This window comes from Suricata suricatta, chromosome 2 (assembly GCF_006229205.1).
Source record: "Suricata suricatta isolate VVHF042 chromosome 2, meerkat_22Aug2017_6uvM2_HiC, whole genome shotgun sequence".
Classification (NCBI taxonomy): domain Eukaryota; kingdom Metazoa; phylum Chordata; class Mammalia; order Carnivora; family Herpestidae; genus Suricata; species Suricata suricatta.
The window spans coordinates 13,831,139-13,849,753 of NC_043701.1; the positions used below are offsets into that span (position 1 = coordinate 13,831,139).

The 18,615-nt window shown below is 46.5% G+C and overlaps 1 protein-coding gene across 2 annotated transcripts in view; it reads right to left on the reverse strand.

The window, feature by feature from the left end:
- Positions 1-18,615, reverse strand: part of TBXAS1 (thromboxane A synthase 1) — a 150,991-nt gene that overhangs the window by 61,149 nt on the left and 71,227 nt on the right. For both annotated transcript variants that reach the window (XM_029922693.1, XM_029922701.1), the window contains one exon: positions 10,167-10,283. In XM_029922693.1, coding sequence (XP_029778553.1) covers positions 10,167-10,283 — 117 coding nt within the window. The remainder of the gene's footprint in view (positions 1-10,166; positions 10,284-18,615) is intronic.

Genomic DNA, 18,615 nt, shown 5'->3' on the forward strand with positions numbered 1-18,615 from the left:
GCCTCCTAGACTCCTTTCTTTTTACTTTTCAATCCATTCTGTACTCAATCACCAGATTAGTCTAATGAAAATGCTTATTATTCTCTAAGTATCTCCATTGGCTGAAGGACATAGAACAAGCACTTACCCTATTTTCCAAAGCCCACTAAGAATTGAATCCTGCCAATAACCATGTAGGTAAGATTAGCAGATCTTTCCCCCAGTCAGGCCTTCAGATGACATCACAGCCCAGGCCAACAGCTTGACTACTACATGGAGAAACCCTGAAACAGAGGTGCCTGGCTATGCCATGCCAGATTCCTGACCCAAAGAAACCATGAGCTAATAAAGTTTTGTTGTTTAGAGCTGTTAAGCTTTGGTCTCATTGTTACACATTTAGCAATAGATAATGAATACACTCTCAACATCACCCTCTGGTGGCCACTCTTGTACACTGGCATGTACTATTGAAGTTGTCAATATTTGTTCTATCAGGAATGAGCTCAGTGGAACACATTCAGCTGAGTCTCTAGAAGTATCCAGGTGACGACAGATTGACTGAATGCTCGTTGAGGGCCTTAACAGAAGGAACATTCCTAGACTGAAGAGCTCTTTCTATCTTAGCTTCAATGCAGTGCTGACACAGGAGCTGGCCCCGTGTCACCTGTACCCATGCTGGTTCTACCTCTTACTTTGGGCAAGTCATTTGAATCTCTCTGAACTGAGGTCCTCACCCCAAATGAGGGGCCGATTACAGTGCACTCTAAAGTCCCGTTACATGGACATTCTAGGATTCGACTGAGGTCACTGAGCATCAGATTAAGCAAGTAAGTGACTTAGGGACCATGGGAAGAGCAGGCAGTTTCCTCATTGGCCCCAGTAAAGGGCTGGACCCCTGAGCCCCTCGGCTTGCTCTACTTCCATAAGAAAGTCTTCTTGTAGTTCTTTGATGCACTGAATTTAGAATTACATAAAGACCTAAATCTGGGTATTTTTATGTTCCAATAATTTAGTCAAAGTGAGAATTAGAAATCCAGATCCTCTGACTCCTGGCTTGTTGCTTTTTCCTCCAAAATCAGAATCCACATTCCTTTTGTTCCTCAATTTGCTTCTAGTTTATAATTTCACTTCATGCAGCTTTGATGACATGAACTTGGAAAACAAACAAATAAACAAATACCATTAAGCCTTTGGAGCCCCTGGAAGTTTGGAGAACAGAGTTGGCCTGACTGCTAGGGAAGACTCATTTCCTGAGCAGAGAGGGAAGGAGAGGGTTCCTTCTGCATTCTTTTTTTTTTTTAATGTTTATTTGTTTTGAGAGAGAGAGAGAAAGAGAGGACGAGAGCTTGTGCATGCACGCATGCGTGGGAAAGTAGGAGGAGGGCAGAGGGGGAGATAAAGGATCCAAAGCAATTTCTGCACTGAGAGCGGAAAGCCGGATGCAGGACTTGAACTCACAAACCATGAGATCATGACCTGCCCTGAAGTCAGACGCTTCACTGACTGAGCTACCCTGGCACCCCACTTCTGCATTATCTTATGCTTCAAACTGAGATTACCCCCATGCCTCGGTGGTGTGTAGACTGGGTGACTTGTTTGTCTACATATGAAGAAGGATTCAGAAAAAGCATCGAGAGAGACTGCCACCCTGAAATCAAAACATGGCCCTTGGGAGCCGTCCCCCTGGGGCCATGGAAAGGGGAGACCCAGAGGTCTGAATTGTACCTGTCCTCATCTGCTGCACAAGCGTCTGTCCCACGGGTCCAGGGGAAGTCTGTGTCCTTATTCCCTCTCTTTCAAGTACCTAATAGCTACTCACTCTCCAGTGAAGCTCACACGGAACACTCCCCCTGGTACAGAACTGTCTGTGCCTCAACCTCCTTCTCCAGCTTTCTCTCATACACTGCGTGTTCCAGCCAATTTGTACTCCTCTGTTCCCTGAACACGTCCTGTACTTTTCTCCCAGATGCCTTTGTTCCTGTAGCTCATTCCACTTGCAACACACCTTGTCCCTCTCTCAAAACTCAGTCAGATCTTCAGGACTCACTTCCAATGCTACCCCCTTCTCTCCACCCTCCCCCTCCCCGCCCCGCCCCTGAGTGGCTTCTGATGCTCCAAAGAGGCTGTGAACTCTGTCACCGTTTTCTATGCTTGGTGATCATGTAGGAATTTATGCACTTGTTGCGTTTCTGCATTATAAACCCCTTAAAGATAGGAACTACTAAACCTTCATTGAATTTTATGAATTTAATGTTTCATTCTATTTGGCACTCTGAGACCTGCGGGCAGTGGTGTTTTGGAACTGATGTCAGAGGGGAATTTTCTGAATAAATAAGGGTCAGCTCATGGGGATGGGAGATGGTATTTAAGCATATCGTTGGCTTTAAACATGAAAAAATTAATGCCTCAGAGTGCTTTAAACTGGTGGCTAACAAATGTAAAATTAACACCAGTTAACAAAACATATTACCTCCTTCTGCCACCCAGATATTAAAAACATCCACGACTTATTTTTATGCAGAATTTCCTGCTGGTAAGTATCAGCACTAGCCATCTAGGTGAATAATCAAGTGTCATTTCTAATAAGTCAGCGGTTCCTGTCAGGAGTTGTGACCAATTAGAACTCACCCCGATGAGGAGGTGGCTGCTGGTGTTGCCAAGCAACAGCCAAGCTGGGAGGCACATTTAGATGCTCGTTTAGATTTAACCAGTGGCAAGTCAGAGTGACATTATGATTCTGGCAAAGGAAAGCCAAATTATAACCCACGATGGGGTACCCGTGATGAGGAGTGTGTTTTCTTTAAAATGCAAATGGAAAAGGAACATTTTAACCAGAATTTAAACAGTCCATCATTATACCGATTCTAATTAGGAGATTAGGTGTCAGCGGAATACAACTGTGTTGAAAGATAATGGTCTCGTGCTGTTAGATAAATACCCAGACATTCTGGAAAATGGGCAACTGGTCAGGCAGGGACAATGTCTTTTTGGACTCCCAAGTATTTATTGCTGCAGCCACACTTGGTTATAATGACTTTCATTTTTATTATTTGGAAGGATTAAGAAATGAAAGCAAATATTAAAAATAGGCTGCTGCAGGCTCATGCAGCCGAGAGAAAGCTGCTTGCCGCAACATTGCTAGAAGCCTAGGTCCTGTCCTAGAAGCCCTCATGCGTGATCATCCGAAGCGTGTACAGTGAAAATTTAAAGGCCAAACTAAACCGTAATGAAGACTGTAATTCTGTGAAGCCTTTTGCACTGAAATGATTGTAGCTATGCCTTTACTCATAAGCTGGCTATATCAACTTAAATTTTTTAAAATTGTAGTCATTCTGGAGTAATATGTCTTCTCCAAGGCAGGAAAGGCCTGGAGGGAATAATAACCACATCTGCCTCCGCCTTTAAGATTCATACATTATTGACTGTGCCTTCCTGACAGGAAACATCTGGATGAAAGTGAAAAATTAGGCAGAGAGCTGGATTCTCAGCGACTGTGAGAGATACCAGCCTTCCCTGTCGGTCTGGCTTTTCTTTAACTGAGTCCCTATGCACAGAGATATGATTGGCTCATTTACTGTTGAGTGACACACCCAGCCTCGCTCAGGCTGTCATGTCTGAAGCTTCCAGGTCTCCTGTATCTGCTCAGTCACCACCAGCTTAGTTATGTGGGTGAATGAGGCAATAACCGTCACTTCTACAGGCTTTGAGGACTGAGAAGACACAAGCCACCATATTAGGTTGGAACCATGGTCCATCCAATTTGGGACCACTTAAAAATGGTGGTCCCCATGGATTCTACCGGCAAAGTCACAGCGCCCCGTGGCCTCGTTTCTCTCAGTAGCTGACTTTGATGTTAATGACCCATGCTTTCACCTTCTAAAAACTTAACTAAAACTTAAGCCCAGAACAAGGTTAAACAGATTTCTTCACTGCAGATCTCTCCCAACGTGTTAAGGTAGATAGCAAATCGCTCAGAAGACGGTTTGCAGTATCTTACGGAATTGTATGACCACGGGTCCTTTTCAGTCCTCAATGATTTCAAACCCTTTTGCTCGGTAGTAATTCATAGCTTGAAAGTTCATTATCATGTAAGTAGAGTTTTGATGCTTTTCTCTCAAGCGTATTATTTTATATTTTCTTCATTACATTGAAAGTTAGCTGCCACTTTTGTGTGACTTACACAATCTTAGAAGAGTGTTAGAAACTTATTCTAATTGATCTGATATTTCTAAAAGCAGAAGAGCTTAGAGGAATATACAAATGTGTGGATTTCATGGTGTGCTCCCTCTTTCAGATGAATTACAAATTTCAAAAATTAAATTAGTACTAACCTGGGTCCCTAGGGAATCCCCCTTATTTATATTTTTCCCTCAGAGACGAATTAATTTAGCCCCCATTTTGTTTCCTAAAATTAAATCTATTTGCTTCCTGACCCATAATAAGGTTTTACACAACCTCAGGTTACTCATTAACAGTCTTTGGTAAAGAATCTAGCACAAGACTCTAAAAATCTCAAAAAATCTACTGGTTGCCCTTTTAAAAAACTTAATCTTTTAGGGGACAGGGTGAAGACGCTGGCACGTCAACTGGGCAAAATGTTCCCTAATAAAAAAAACCTCCTTTGTTTCCCCAGTGGCACTCAGCAGTCCTGTAACATAAACCTCAATAGCTTGGCGGTCACTGGACTATGATTCCGGTGGCCTTTTTTTCTGGAATCAGGGATGCAGCAACCAAATGTTCACCAGTTCTGCATCTTTCTGGGTAATCCCTAACCTTAAGCCAAACTCAATTTTCTTTTAAATAAAAATACGGCTTCATGATATAATGCTGACTTTAAAGTAACTTTCAAGCGTTGTTGACCCAGGCTGCCTACTATGCACACAGATAAAGACGGTGCCATCTAGAGCCTTTGAATATCAATGACACTTCCAGACACAGGTAGTAAAGGACTCAGACCACCGAGGTGCTAAAGGAAAAAAGCCACAGAATTCCAAGGGAAAGCAAATCTTTATCTCAAGAATAAATTCTGAAGTTTGATAATAAAAGTCTCCAAGCTACTTATGAATTCAGAAAGAACAGAGATATTGGTATTTCAAAGCTACTTCAGGGAAAACTGTCTCAGGTGCCCATAACTGAGCAGAGAGCAGGCTCAAGTCTATTGTTCAAGGTTCTCGTATTGTTTCTGCCTCCTGCATCCCATGTCCCTCTGTGCCTCAGTCTCCCCTCTGTGTCTTTGTCACCCGTTTTTTTTTCTATTTCTGCATGTTCATGCTTGTGACTCCAAAGAAAGCCAACGATTTGCCTCATCCTCTTATTTAAGTTTTCCTTGACAAAATAATTTCCTTTTATTTTTCTTTTATCTTAGTCTTAACATATATCCTTCAGTAGAAAACTTCCTGACTCTTTGATTCTTCATTCATCCATCCATTCATTCATCCAGCAAATCGTTACTGAGCGCCTGTTCTGTGCCTAGTGCAATGCAGTTAACGATAAAGAAAAGAGAAGGAAAGTAAAGGGACTATCGCTGGCAATAGTGCTACAGAGAAAAATAAATAAAGCAGGGAAGGGCATACAGGGTTGTGGGGCGCAGCTCCTGCAGGTCTGGGGAAGCCCCAACTCTGAGACGGTCAGGCAGGGGACTAGGAGGAAGACTCACACCAGTGCTTTCCGCTCTGACTCTTACCAGAGTTGTGCCAGGGAATTTATAAAACATACAGGTTCTCAGTCATCCTTAGAAATTCTCATTCTGTAGGTACTTGGGTGGCTGGAATTATGTATTTTTAAATGTTTATTTATTTTGAGAGAGAAGGAACGTGAGCGAGGTAGGAGCAGAGAGAGGGAGAGAGAGGGAGAGGGAAGGAAAGCAAGAATCCCAAGCAGGCTTCGCACCACCAGCACAGAGCCTGATACAGGGCTCGAACCCGTGAACCGTGAGATCATGACCTAAGCCTAAACTAAGAGGCAGATGCCTAACCGACTGAGCCACCAAGGCACCCCTAGATTTATGTATTTTAACAAGGATCCTAGGTGATTCTGGTGCAGCCCTTGGTCACACAGGGTTTGAGAACCAGTGACCTAGAGAGCAAAGGCCAATGGGAAGTTCAAGTCCAAAGAAACCATCCAGAAACCTAGAGGGTCACTTATGCTGGGCAAGGAGGCAGTCAGGGGCACTAAAGTCTGGTACCCTGCCCTCCCACCTCCTCCCCTCCACCCATCATCCCCAGGATAGAAACCACCCCCTCCCTTGTCATATCCTCGATCCTGTCTACAGTTTGGTGTGAAGTAACGCATCATGCTCAGAGCCCCAAGTCTTGCTTTTTGGATTCCAAAGGAGGCTGCCTTTGGAATTAGGAAAACTCTTTTCTCTCCCAAAACTATTTAACTTCCAAGATCCCTGTCCTAAAAGGACTTGAGATAGCCTGATCTGCTGTTCAAGACTGAGCACCGACCTCCTTGTTCTGGAAAGCTCCCCTGCCTCCTTCTGAAGCAAGACACACCACTGACTCAGTGCAGGAAAGAAAATCACAGGGGACATGATTTGCAGAGCACAGTACATGCAGACATTGGTTTAATGTTTGAAAATATCATCTTTGTCACTTATTTTTTTTGTCCTGGTGTTCCTTTCTATTTCAGCAGCACTTAACGCCTCTGGCGGCTCCTTGCTCCTTGCAGTGCATTTCCCTTCCACATTCTCCTGGACTCCAACTGCAGGCTGTTCTTCCAGGGTCTTACTTATAGGTCTCTCCTCCCCCCTGCACTTAGATATGATTCCCCCCACCACCCTCTTCTCTTCCTAGACTGCACGCACACCCGGGGCGAGCTCACCCATGTCTGTATTTTTGAGGACCATCTTTCCTGCCCTTCTCTCCTGAGCTCCAGATCTGCGGTCAACTACTTGCTGATGCACCTATTTAGATGCCCCCGCCCCCAAGAACCTTAAACTCACCCAGTCTAAATGCCCCAGAGGTGGAGAGAAGGAGGTCTACTGCTGCCACTGGATGGCATCCTTTCTAATGGAAACCCAGGAACTTAAACTATATTAAGTGGAAAGAAGGTTTTCAATAGAGTTAAGTTTACTGGGACTGTATGTTAAGTGATGGGGTAGAATGGAAGCAAGCCCCAGGGAATTGGGTCTATGACGTTTCTTCCCTCTGGGGTGCCTGGGTGGCTCAGTCGATTAAGCATCCAACTTTTGATCTTGGCTCACGTCATGAACTCATCGTTCTCGAGTTCAAGCCCCTCTTTGGGCTCTGCACTGATAGCAGTGAGCCTACTTGGGATTCTGTTTCTCCCTCTCTCTGCCCCTCCCCCACTCATGCTCTTGAGTGTTCACGCACGCGCGCGCTCTCAAAATAAATAATAAAAAAAAGACATTTCTTCCTCCCCCCACCAACTCGGGCTCCCTCTGCCTCCCTCCCTGTCATTTATGACATTCCCCTTTCCCCTAGGTACCTCAGTGCAGTAAAACACTTGGAGGGACTCTATTTTCTGCACCTAATTCGGGTTCTAAGAATTTGATTTCTGAAGCAGGAGGAGAAAATGCTTTGGATCCCAGGAGCACGGAGTTTGTTTGGAAAACGACCTCATGTCCATTTCTCGAGTATACCCTATCCGGTGCTAAAGAAATCTAGACCTTGAGAAAAGATTCAGATTTATTTTTTTCCCCAAAGAAACATAACTCAAATCTGGCAAGAAAACTTTTTTCCCTTTCTTGCTTATTAAAAAAAATATCCAATATCCTTCATCATTTTTTTTTAACAAATGATGAGATTCCGCATCCAAATCACCTGCCACATCACCGTTCCCTCATGAATGAAGAAGTGAGCTGGCACACGTTTGCGGTGGTGACGTCCACCCGTGATTCACCAACCTCTCATCCCCTCTCCAACTTTGGGTTAACTCAGTGTTTTAGTGGCTACATACAATAAAGGCGACTCCCCTCCACTGGTTTGGGTGGTCAGAACACTGCTTTGCAAATTTTATTTTTATTAAAATAATGCCCTGAGTCGACCCTTACCAACTTAACCGATGCTAAACTGACTGAGCCACCCAGGCACCCCAGCTTTGCAAGTTTTAAAGAATCAGCCCCTTTCTTCAAACAGATCCTCACCCAAGGTCTCAGTATCTAACACAGCCAAGTGTGGAGCAGGGCCCATTGCCTCCGCTGAGGCGAGACCTCCCCTCCCCACGTTTCCTCTCGGGAAACTTGCACGAGGGGGTGGCTTCCAGCGCTGGCTTCACATTAGAATCACCTGGGGAGTTGCAAAGCCTCTGACCTGAGCTGCGTTGAATCAGAATGTCTAGATGCGGGACCCAGACCGCAATGGTTTTCGAAGCTCCCAGGTGATTCCCACGTACGCGCAGCGGAGGGGGCGGTGTCACGTGCTCGCCACGCCCTCCTGTATCAGACTGGGGACCTGGGAGGCCGGGACTGAGCGTGCCTGCGCAGCCCTCCTAGAATTGGGTCCATTCTCCTGTGTCTTTCTGCCCTCCTGCCGGTAAGACTGCAGTGTCCCATTCCCGGTGAACCACTGGCAGGCCCACGTGACCAGATGGCACAGTTACGATTCTCAAAGGGCGTACTGGTAAGAAAGGAGAAATTTGTATTTCCTCTGAGTGAAATGGGTTTCCATACCTCGTTGGTTCCAAACTTAGCTAGAAAAGACAGAAGCGTTGCTTCTGAGCCCCCAGGTTTCCACACAGGCCCCATTGCCTCCCTCTTTCTTTCCCCTGCCCTCCAGATAGCTCCTGGGATAGTCCTACGGAGCCTTAGAATACTGTTCAAAAATCATGCAGGTACGAGAAGCCGGGCACGCAGAGAGGTTAAGCATATTCGGGAGCTGGGTTAGAATGGTGGCTCTGACTTACAAGCTCACGTTACTTCATCTCTCTGTGCCTCAGTTTCCTTATCTGTGAAATGAGGGAGCTCATAATAGTATTTACCTACAGGGACGTGATAAAGATTAAGTGTGTTTATATAGGTGGGAAGCTCTCAGCGTGGTGCCGGCCCAGATGAAAGCTTGGTGAGTTTTATTTGGTGCTATGAACTGAGCGCACTCTCTGCCCCTAAGTACAAAAGGCTGTGTGGCAAGATAAACCTCAGTGAGCGTGGGCAGGATCACTGGTTTCCGAGTGAGTTTTATTGGACGCGATTAATTATGAAGTATGGGACCTCTCCTCTTCCGGGGGGCCAGGCTTCAGAAGATTTCCAGGAATTAATCAGAACTGTGTGGATGAGCATCTTGAGATTAAGGGTAGCTTTCACTTATTGAACTGAAGACAGGCCGCCCGGAGCCCAGGCTTTCTGCAACAGTTAGACATGGTGGATGGCTGCGGAGGACGCTTGCTCTGGAGGTGCCCGGGCACTGGACACTCTGACTGAGGCAGTTCCTGAGCGCTTCAGGTCAGAAGGGCTCAAGGGCACAGTCCAGAGTTCTTGCAAAATTCAGACACCAAAGCCGCATCAGCAATTGAGAGACAATCAGTGAAGATCAAGTGTGACAGAACTTGGCCAAGAGGCAGGACAGACAGCCCAAAGGAAAGGGCCGGTCTGTGGGTCGGGGAAAGAAGGAGCTTGGAGTTTTAGAGAGCTGGCAGCATGTCTGGATGCCCCCTGGTGCACTGACTTGGCTTCCAAGGTTAACCTGGGCATGCCTGTGTGCCTAGAGTTCGCCTCCCAAGTGATCCGCGGCCATCTCTTGACTATTTCAGACTGGATTCACAGCTCCCCTGTGTTTCCACCTGTTCTCTGGTTCCTTGCTGTGTAAAAGGTGTTTCACCGTTCAGATGCATCTGCCTCACCTGGGAGTTTATTAGAAATGCAGAGTCTCAGGCCCCACCCCAGACCTGCTGAGTCAGAATCTGCATTTCACAAGGTCTGCAGGTCATCTACCAGATATGGAAGCAGGAGAGGGCACTCCAAAGTGCTGGGGTGGAGTCTGGGTCATCACCGGAGTTCTTATAGACTTAGAGTTGCTGCATGGCAAATGGAGATGTGGGAGGCTGGGGAAATGGAAGACAACTCCGATACATACCCTGCATCCCAGGGGAGTTTGGAGGCCTCAGCGGGCAGGGCATTTTAATGTGCCATCTGGACAAGTGATGTGGTGTGAACCAGTGCTCTGTCACCAATGGGAGAGAAGAAACCTCCTTCAGCGGAGGGTGAGTCTGCGTTTCCTGCGTCTTACCTCATTCAGCTTTTCAGGACTGAAGGCGGAAGTCAGGACACTTCTGACCTCTTCCCATCTTTTGTCACGTAAAAACAGGATGCTGTCCATTACGGGTTTGGACTCCAAACCAGACACCTGAGGACAACAAGCAGAAGATTAGGACATAAGGGAGCCAAAGCCACCTGGGTGACAACAAAGGTCTATTGTAAACACTGGTTAAAGTCCACTAGTGACCAAGTTAGGAGATTTCTCTTGCAAGGATGTAAAGGAGGCATGCAAAGCCTCATGGGTAATGATGTAAAGGTTCGTGGCTGAGGGGCTGGGGGCAGCAGACGGGTGGGCTCTGTTACAGTGAAGTCACCACTGTACAAATAACTTAGCAACTTCCACGTGTTGTGCGTTCTCCCTGTGGAGTGAGGGTTCCCTGAGGACCAAACAGAGGCTTCTCCGAGATGGGCTAGCCTTTCCTGGGACTGAGTTTCACGTCTGAACTTTGTAGCAAGGGGTTTTGTGTGGCTGGATTGGTTAGGTTGGGCCAGAAGTTGACAGGCTCCTGTCTCTGGGTCTTTGGTGATGTGTATGTAGAGCGGGAGAGAATGTGGGGAGCGTGGGGGAGGAGGGGAGAGGAAGACAGAATCTTTCAGAGGCATGTTTCCGCGGAGCCACTTCTCAGAGAACACCTGTCATGTTTCTGAGTTCTTCTCTTCATTCATCCATTCATGTTTTTCATTCAGCAAACATTTATTGTGTCTAATATGTGCAAGGAGTTGGCTACTCAGTGTGGAATAAAGAAGACATTGTGGGACACCTGGGGGGCTCAGTCGGTTAAGCATCCGACTTCCTCTCAGGTCATGATCTCAAGGTTCATGGGTTAGAGCCCCACATTGGGTTCTGTACTGATGGCTCAGAGTCTGGAGCCTGTTTCAGGTCCTGGATGTCCTCCCCCTGCCCCTCCTCTGCTCACGCTCTGTACCTCTCACCTCTCCTCCCTCCCTCTCTCTCTCTCTCTCAAAAATAAACATTAAAAATTAAAAAAAAAAAAAGACCTTGCACTGACCCTCATGGAGTTGATAGTCTATTGGGGATGCAGACAGTAAGCCTCTAAACTAACAACTACACATGTTGTGAGAGAGAAGTAGGGCAAGGTGAGAAAATGATAGGTGCCTGACTGGCTAGGAAGGCTTCTCAGAGGAGGCGGTATTCAGGCTGAGTCTGAAAGCAGGCAAAACACCAGGTCATCTTATCCTTCTTCCCAGGCTGATCTGTTCCATTTTGAAATCAGCTACTCCTACTCAAGTCATCGAAACTGGGGTCCCTGCAGCTGGTCCGAGAGCACCTGGTCCCAGGGCTGTGAGGTCCAGGAAGGCAGGAGGAGTGGAAGACCTAGTACTCCTTGGAACAACGTGTGAGGGACAGTTTCGCTACTTCTTTTCACGGTTTTGTAATTGAAATATGTAGCCAGCCACCATAATTCAAAAGCCTCATAAAAACTCGTGTTTAGAGGAAAATTGTAATTTTCTGATAAAATATGAACATTCAAAATAAGCTATAAAACATAACTGCAAAGTATCCAGGAGGGGATTTAATTATATATTAGAACAAATTTGCTGACATCTTTTCTGCAGAGAAATGCCTCTCTCTGTTTAGAATGAAATACTTAGGAGTGCTGTGGTCACTCTGCAGAATTACACCTTCATGAAATTTGGGGAACAGAAGTCATTTGTTAGGGTTCTGGAGTCAAAGGAGGAAAATTTACATATTGGCAAATACCCAGTTCTGGGCCACGCTATGTGGAATAAAGCATCTCACTCCAAGGAGAGCTGGGTGGTAGTTTCTGGAGTTCTGATGAAACAATAAATTAGAGATGAGAGCCATGGTTGATTGGATTTTGCATGTGTCCTTCAGACCCAAGGAATGGGTCCACGAGAGATTTTTTTTTTATCTTGCGTCTAGAGGACAAATCTGGTCTTCCGTGCGGCACGTCCGTGTTGTCCTCAGATATGTCCCTCATCAGCCTGCCTGCCAGTGCTCTGCTCGGCCCAGAACCACCATTAGAATTCTCCATTTTGTGATGGAAAATTTCAGAGCCTTGGTTAGGGTAATGTTTTTGTTTCTAGAGGTGACACTGTTAATGGCTGATTGGTCATTTCAGGGGGGCTGTGGGATGGTGAGGGGATAGTTTGACAGGTTTTGGAATGTGTAGCTGGAAAGAGAAGACTTGGAAGAGCAGAGAGGGGTACTTAGGATGCACTGAAGAACTACTTATCAAATGCCTGTTGTGTGGAAGAGGAAATTTAGGTGGCCTTCGCGACCCTGAGGGGTGGAGGGGGGCTCCCTACTGGACGCGATGGGGCAGATTCCAGCTCACTCTCTAAAGGAGCACTTAGAACAGTCAGGAGTCAGAACTGTTCAAAGATAAAATAAGTTGCTTTGAGTGATGAGCCCCCATCACTGGTGACCGTAATCCATTTTTTTGGGAAATTTTGCACAAGAGGCTTTAGTGTTGATGGAGGGATTGGTCTAAATGACCCTTAAGAATTGTTCCAACCCTGAGGCTTCATCTCCATAGGTCCGCTACAGGCTGTTTTTTATTTTGTTTTTTTTCACATACATATATATATATTTTTTCAATTGTAGCAAAATACATAGAGTGTAAAACTTATCATCATAACCAATTTTAATGGCACAGTTCTGTAGCATTTAGTACATTCACACTGTGCAACCATCTCCACCGCCTGTCCACGGAACGCTTTTCATCTTCCACAACAGAATTCTGTGCCTGTTAAACACTAACCCCCTTCCCCGCTCCAGCCATGTCTCCACATAATAATTGACTTGATTGACTAAGTGATGCCTTAAGAGCCCCGTACAGAGGGCTCTCTCCCAGAGGACCCGGTACGGGCCTGGTAAATCTGATGGGACAGGACCGTCGAGACAGGACTGGAACACAGGCTCAGGAAGAAAGATCCAGAGAAATAGCTTTCTAGGCTCCTGTCTGTCCACCCGGCCCTGTGTCCAGAGTCTCAGCGAGGGCACCTCCACTCACTCTCCTGCCAGGTGTTTCCAGACTTCAGGCAATAACCAGCCATGAAATCAACACAGTGGGTGGCAACCAGCATTTTAAAAAGAAAAGCTAAGGGACACAAGGAACAGAACACAGTAGAACATACAGAGGGGCATTTCACAAAGTCAGGATAAGTATTTTGTTGTTTTCAAGATAGATGTGTGTGTATGAGAGAGAGGGAGAGAAATAGAGTGTGTGTGGGTGTGTCATTATGTGAAGATGTATTTTTACTGTAGTTCGAAAAGCCTACTCAGTCTACTACGCCCCAAACTGGGAGTCACCCCGCACCAACTAAAGACCTGTCCCCTCGGTGTTCACGCGCTGCGAGCATTGACCGAGCTCCCGCTGTGTCCCAGGCATACGCTAGCCTTGAGGCTATGAAGACAAAGAATGGAGTCCTCACACTGAGAGGAGTGCACACTTGACTTGGAGGGTCAGGCTCAGGGGGGCTTATTAAGTCTTCTGAGGAAAACCTTCAAAAGCTTTCTGCAATTTCTTGCCAGAAGCAGTGTTAAGGAGGGACAAGGTGTCCCTCATGTAGCACGTGTCACACCCAGCTGGGAGGAGAAATTCTGTCCCTAAGAGAGACCCTTGTATCCGAAGCTCAAGATGGCTGTCAGAATGCTAGTGGGATCCTGTGCTTTACCCTCTGGTGCTGACTGCCACCTGAACTGGGGACCAAAGCAACCCAGGGGTTAGCTAATCTAATGCTCATACTTGACCCAAGAGGAAACTGGGGCTCAGAGAAATGACAGGACTGGTCCGCATCACTCAGCTATTTAAAGGTAGCAAATCCAGATTCTGATCTCATTTTTTTAAACCAAGTGCCTTTCACCATGTGGGTGGTCTATGGCTTAGAAGGAGAGGGAGAATGGGGAGGAACGGGGTGTCAGTAAAAGGAGATCGGAGCAGAGGAGAAACGTGAGGGTCAGAACTCACAGGCACAGCGACTTGACTTCTGAGATGTTCAGGAATCCACGCACTGAGACCCCAGCATTGCTTCTGTGGCTTATTTACTGTTCTCTCCCCCAAATTCTAGAGAGAAATCTCCTGCTTTACACACATTTCTAATTCTGCCACCACAAAAGTTAGAGAAAGGAGGTATAAATACAAGAACAAGATTTTACTTATCTCTTTTTTAAAACTGTAAAGATGGCTTCCTGTTGAACCAAGGGACTAGTAAGACCCAGAATATGAAACCATTTTCAGCAAAATGTTGAAGTTTAAAAAAGTTTTGCAAGGCACTGAAAGAAGAGCATTTGCGCCTTCAAATCAATACCACTTAGTATTATTCCTACACTCCTACAGCTTCACGATGCACTCGGTGCCTTTAAATGTGAGCATGCACACTTACCTACCAAGTGGAAAATATGAGGCTACGTGTGTTTTACAGACCAAAGGCAATTTCTGGACCTTTTTCAGGGCCAGCCATGTCTAGACGTGGGGAAAGCAGGGGTAAGGGGAGGTTTACGGGTGGTGGGCATCCCATCATGGCTGTCATTTGGGGACTAACCATGAGCAGCCCATCCCAGGATGGGATGCTTGCAGCTCAGGCTCGAGGGTTTTCTGTGCATAGCACAGTATGTCACATAAGCCAAAGAGTCCTGGTTCGAGGTAGGGCTCAGGCAAATGAGATTGCACACCTGTTTCTGGCTTTGGGCAGTCTGGGTTTTAAGTATGGATATCTACCTTGCTCAGAGCTGTGGACCTATCATGTGCCCTGACCTTTCTCAAGAAACACAAGGCTACTAAGTGCAATAAGTCAGAGAAAGACAAATACCATACGATTTTACTCATCTGTGGAATTTTAGAAACAAAACCAATGATCATAAAGGAAAAAATGAGAGAGGCAAATCATGAAACCCTATGGTTCTGAACTATAGAGAACAAACTGATGGTTACCAGAAGGAAGGTGGGAGGCAGAATTGGAGACACAGGTGATGGGAATTTAGGAGGGGCCTGTGATGAGCACTGGGTGTCCTACAGAAGCGTTGAATCACTTTATTGTACACCTGAGACTAATATTACACTGTTAACTAACTGGAATTTAAATTAAAGCTTTATAAAATAGACATACAAAGCTAAAAATAGCATTCAAGGTTTGACTGAATGCTCAAGTCTCATCCCCAAATCATGCACAAAAACTGTTCTCAGGGCATAAATCTTAGTGCTCATGTTTGAAAACCTCAAAAGTTTTCAGTCACTCAGTGTTTTATTTAATGAAAAGGGGATTACAACCTCTAGATGATCAAGTTTTCAAAAGCTCTCAGTGGAGAGGTACTGGCGGTAGGTACCGGGGGCAATTGTGTGGCAAACTGGTGGGACGCCCCCACCCCTGCCTCAGTGGACACCAGCAGGTAGGTCCCTGGGCCCCAGCACAGGTGGTCTGATCCCGCTGGAGCCCTGATGGAGCTTGCTTGCTGACGGGCCCTGTAACGAGGCAGTACACCCCTGTCCCTCTCTATAATGGGGAGCTGCTGCGGATACACCAGGTGAGGAGGTTCTCAGTGACTCGTTTCACTCAGAACTTAAGTGATGTTTGCCAGCGCCAAGGGCTTTGTGGTTTCACAGGAAAACCTATGATTCCCACGTTGCATGTGGTGAGAGGCAGCATCGGGGCAGCCAGGCTCTGCGTCTTGATGGCTCTGGGTAAAACCACTCACCAGTCCATTATGTGGCTATAGGCGCAACTCTTGTGAGTCAGTGGTGTGGCTGGACCTGCGCCTGGACAGGGGGCCCCCGGTGTTGCCTGTGAGGATGTGAGGGCTGGTTCCCACACCCCACGCACCTGCCACCATCTCTGCTTCAAATGCAAGGAGTAGCACTGGGGCTGAGCAGCCTGGACCCCGCCCTGGGGGCCATGCTGCCATTTTGGTCCAGAACACAGAGCTCCTGGTGGCAGGTTTAGTGACTGAAGATGTTGTCTCCATGCCGCCATCCAACTAGACTGATATAACATGAACCACAGACCACCCTACCTCTTATCGACCTTCCCACAGCTTCCCCAACCCCAGGCCCTGAGGAGAGGCCAGAAATTAGAAGTTCCTCTGCTGGTTATGACTGTTTCTGCTGAGTCATGTGAACCCAGCTCCATTTTCCCACAGATCTATTTAAAAAAAAAACTGCCCCCATGACTTCCCGGGGTGCCCGATAGCAAAGAAGAGCTAATTAAAAATATCTAAGTAAAAAAACTGGGTCTGGAGGTGCTGGGACATCTGAGGTTCCATAAATGCTAAGCAGGTTGATTTGCGGTGGCCCCAGCATGAAGGCAGTTCAGGACGTGCTGAGGGCCCTGATGAGGGCCCGAGGAACCCATCTGGAAGATGGGCAAGATGCCATGGAGACCCTGCCCAGAACTGAGGACCCCCAGCAACGAGAGTGGAAAAGCATTATACAAGACCTGCTGCCCTGGGTCTGACCCCTCATCTCTTCAGCCGAATGTTCTTGAGTTTGAAAAAAATATTTCATTCAACAATTCTGACTTCAAATATTTGCTCCTTGCTGCTGTGTGTCAGAGAGTTCTCTGTGGTGCCAGGTCCAGCCAGCGCGCTCCGTCAGTCACATCTTAGGAGCAGACCCAGCTTCCCACATCACAGCCATTCTCCGTCAGGCAGGATTTGTGAGCGGAGATGGGCTCTCACAGTCAAAAAAGGACACGGTACATTATGAAAGTTCCTTCTCACTTAATGGATCAAACTAATGCTGAGGTATTTTCTGTATCACAAGGGACCATTTGGTAGAAGCTTGCATGGAGTAAGCATTTAATGTTTACTGAATAAATGTATAATAAAAGCCGAATTGCTGAACACTTAAGTAAACACGGCTTATTAGAGAGTAGGCAGCATGGTGTCGGTATGAAGAAAGCATGCTTCACTAATCTCCTTGATTTCTTTGAGCAGATAAATAAGCATATGGATAAGAGGGAACCACAGAACCCAATTTAATTTGACTTTCAAAAACCTGTGAGAAAATCCCACTCTAAAGATGGTTTTTAAAAAATTGAGTCACTAAGGATTGTTTTATCATGAATATGGAATTGGCTTACAGACCATAAACAAAGCTAAAGATAAGTGACTACATTCCCAGATGGAAAACTATAAACATTGGGGTTTCCTAGAGATCTAATCTTTGATGGGTCTTTTTACATGTTTAGAAATGATCTAGAAGAGGAAGTGTGTATTGAATCTCCAGGTTCGGGTAAATACCTGGTTCTTCTGGGGACAATGTGACACTGATGGAGGTTCAGTGCAGTTGGAACAGAAGATATTGGGTACCGAATAGTCCTCATGTATTCGGGCCATGGGGTGTGAAAGAGAAGAATTATTCCCTGAAGGACCTAATAGTTGAGTTAGCATGAAAGCACACCTTCATTTAGCTGTAAATAGCAGGTGCAGTGGGTCAGGGAGGATGTGGTGCTGATGACAAATGCTGTGAGTGTTCAGACAAGGGGAAAGGTAAACGTGGACCGAAGCCGGGGAGGCTTCTTGGAAGAGGCGTAATTTGAGGAGAGCCTGGAAGAGCTAGGGTTGAGTGGTTGGAGGAGAAGCGGAAGGTCTTCCCATTGATTAGTAGCTAATGCATGCCGAGCGCTTGTCTCGCCTGCATAGGTGGGGCATGTCTGTGTGATCCCATCTAGCCTCACAGCCGCCCAGGTGGGTAGATCACCTCCTCATTTTCCAGAGACAGAATGAGAGGCTTGAAGAGGGTAAGTGATTTTCTCCAGCTCACCTTGCTGGTAAACCCGGGACCCACTGTTGTGCCGCCTCCGGTTCTAGCAAGTGCGTCAGCATGAGCAGAGGTGCAGGGATGGGACTTTGTGGAGCAGTTTACAGAGAGAATGGAGGAGTCGGCCCAGCTGGAGTGGCAGCCTGTCTTGGGGAGCAGTGAGAGGTGAGGTTGGAGTGTACATAATGGATCCAAATTACAGAAGCCCTTCAATCTCGCCTGGGGGGCTTGAACCTTATCCCGTGGGCACTGTGTTGAGGGGAAGAAGGAAAATGGAACCGTATTCTGGGGATCCTGGTCTGGGAAGTAGAAAAACATGAATCTGGGGAATGGAGAAAGGGAGGACAGACAATGGGTTTGGAGGAGAAACTGGCCAGAATGAGGGAACGTGGCATTACTGCTCCTGATTTTACTGGTCTCTTTGCCTGTCTGCCATTGGCACGAGGCTGTGAGCTCCTTCAGGGCAAGACTAGATCTTCTGTCTCTTTCTTAAAAAAAATTTTTTTAATGATTATTTATTTGCAAGAAAGAGCAAAAGTGAGAGAGGGACAGTGGGAGACACGGAATCTGAAGCATAATCCAGCTCCAACCCCAACTCAGGGCTCAAACTCACAAACCATGAGATCATGACCTGAGCCAAAGTCAGACTCTTATTCATTTGAGCCATCCAGGAACCCC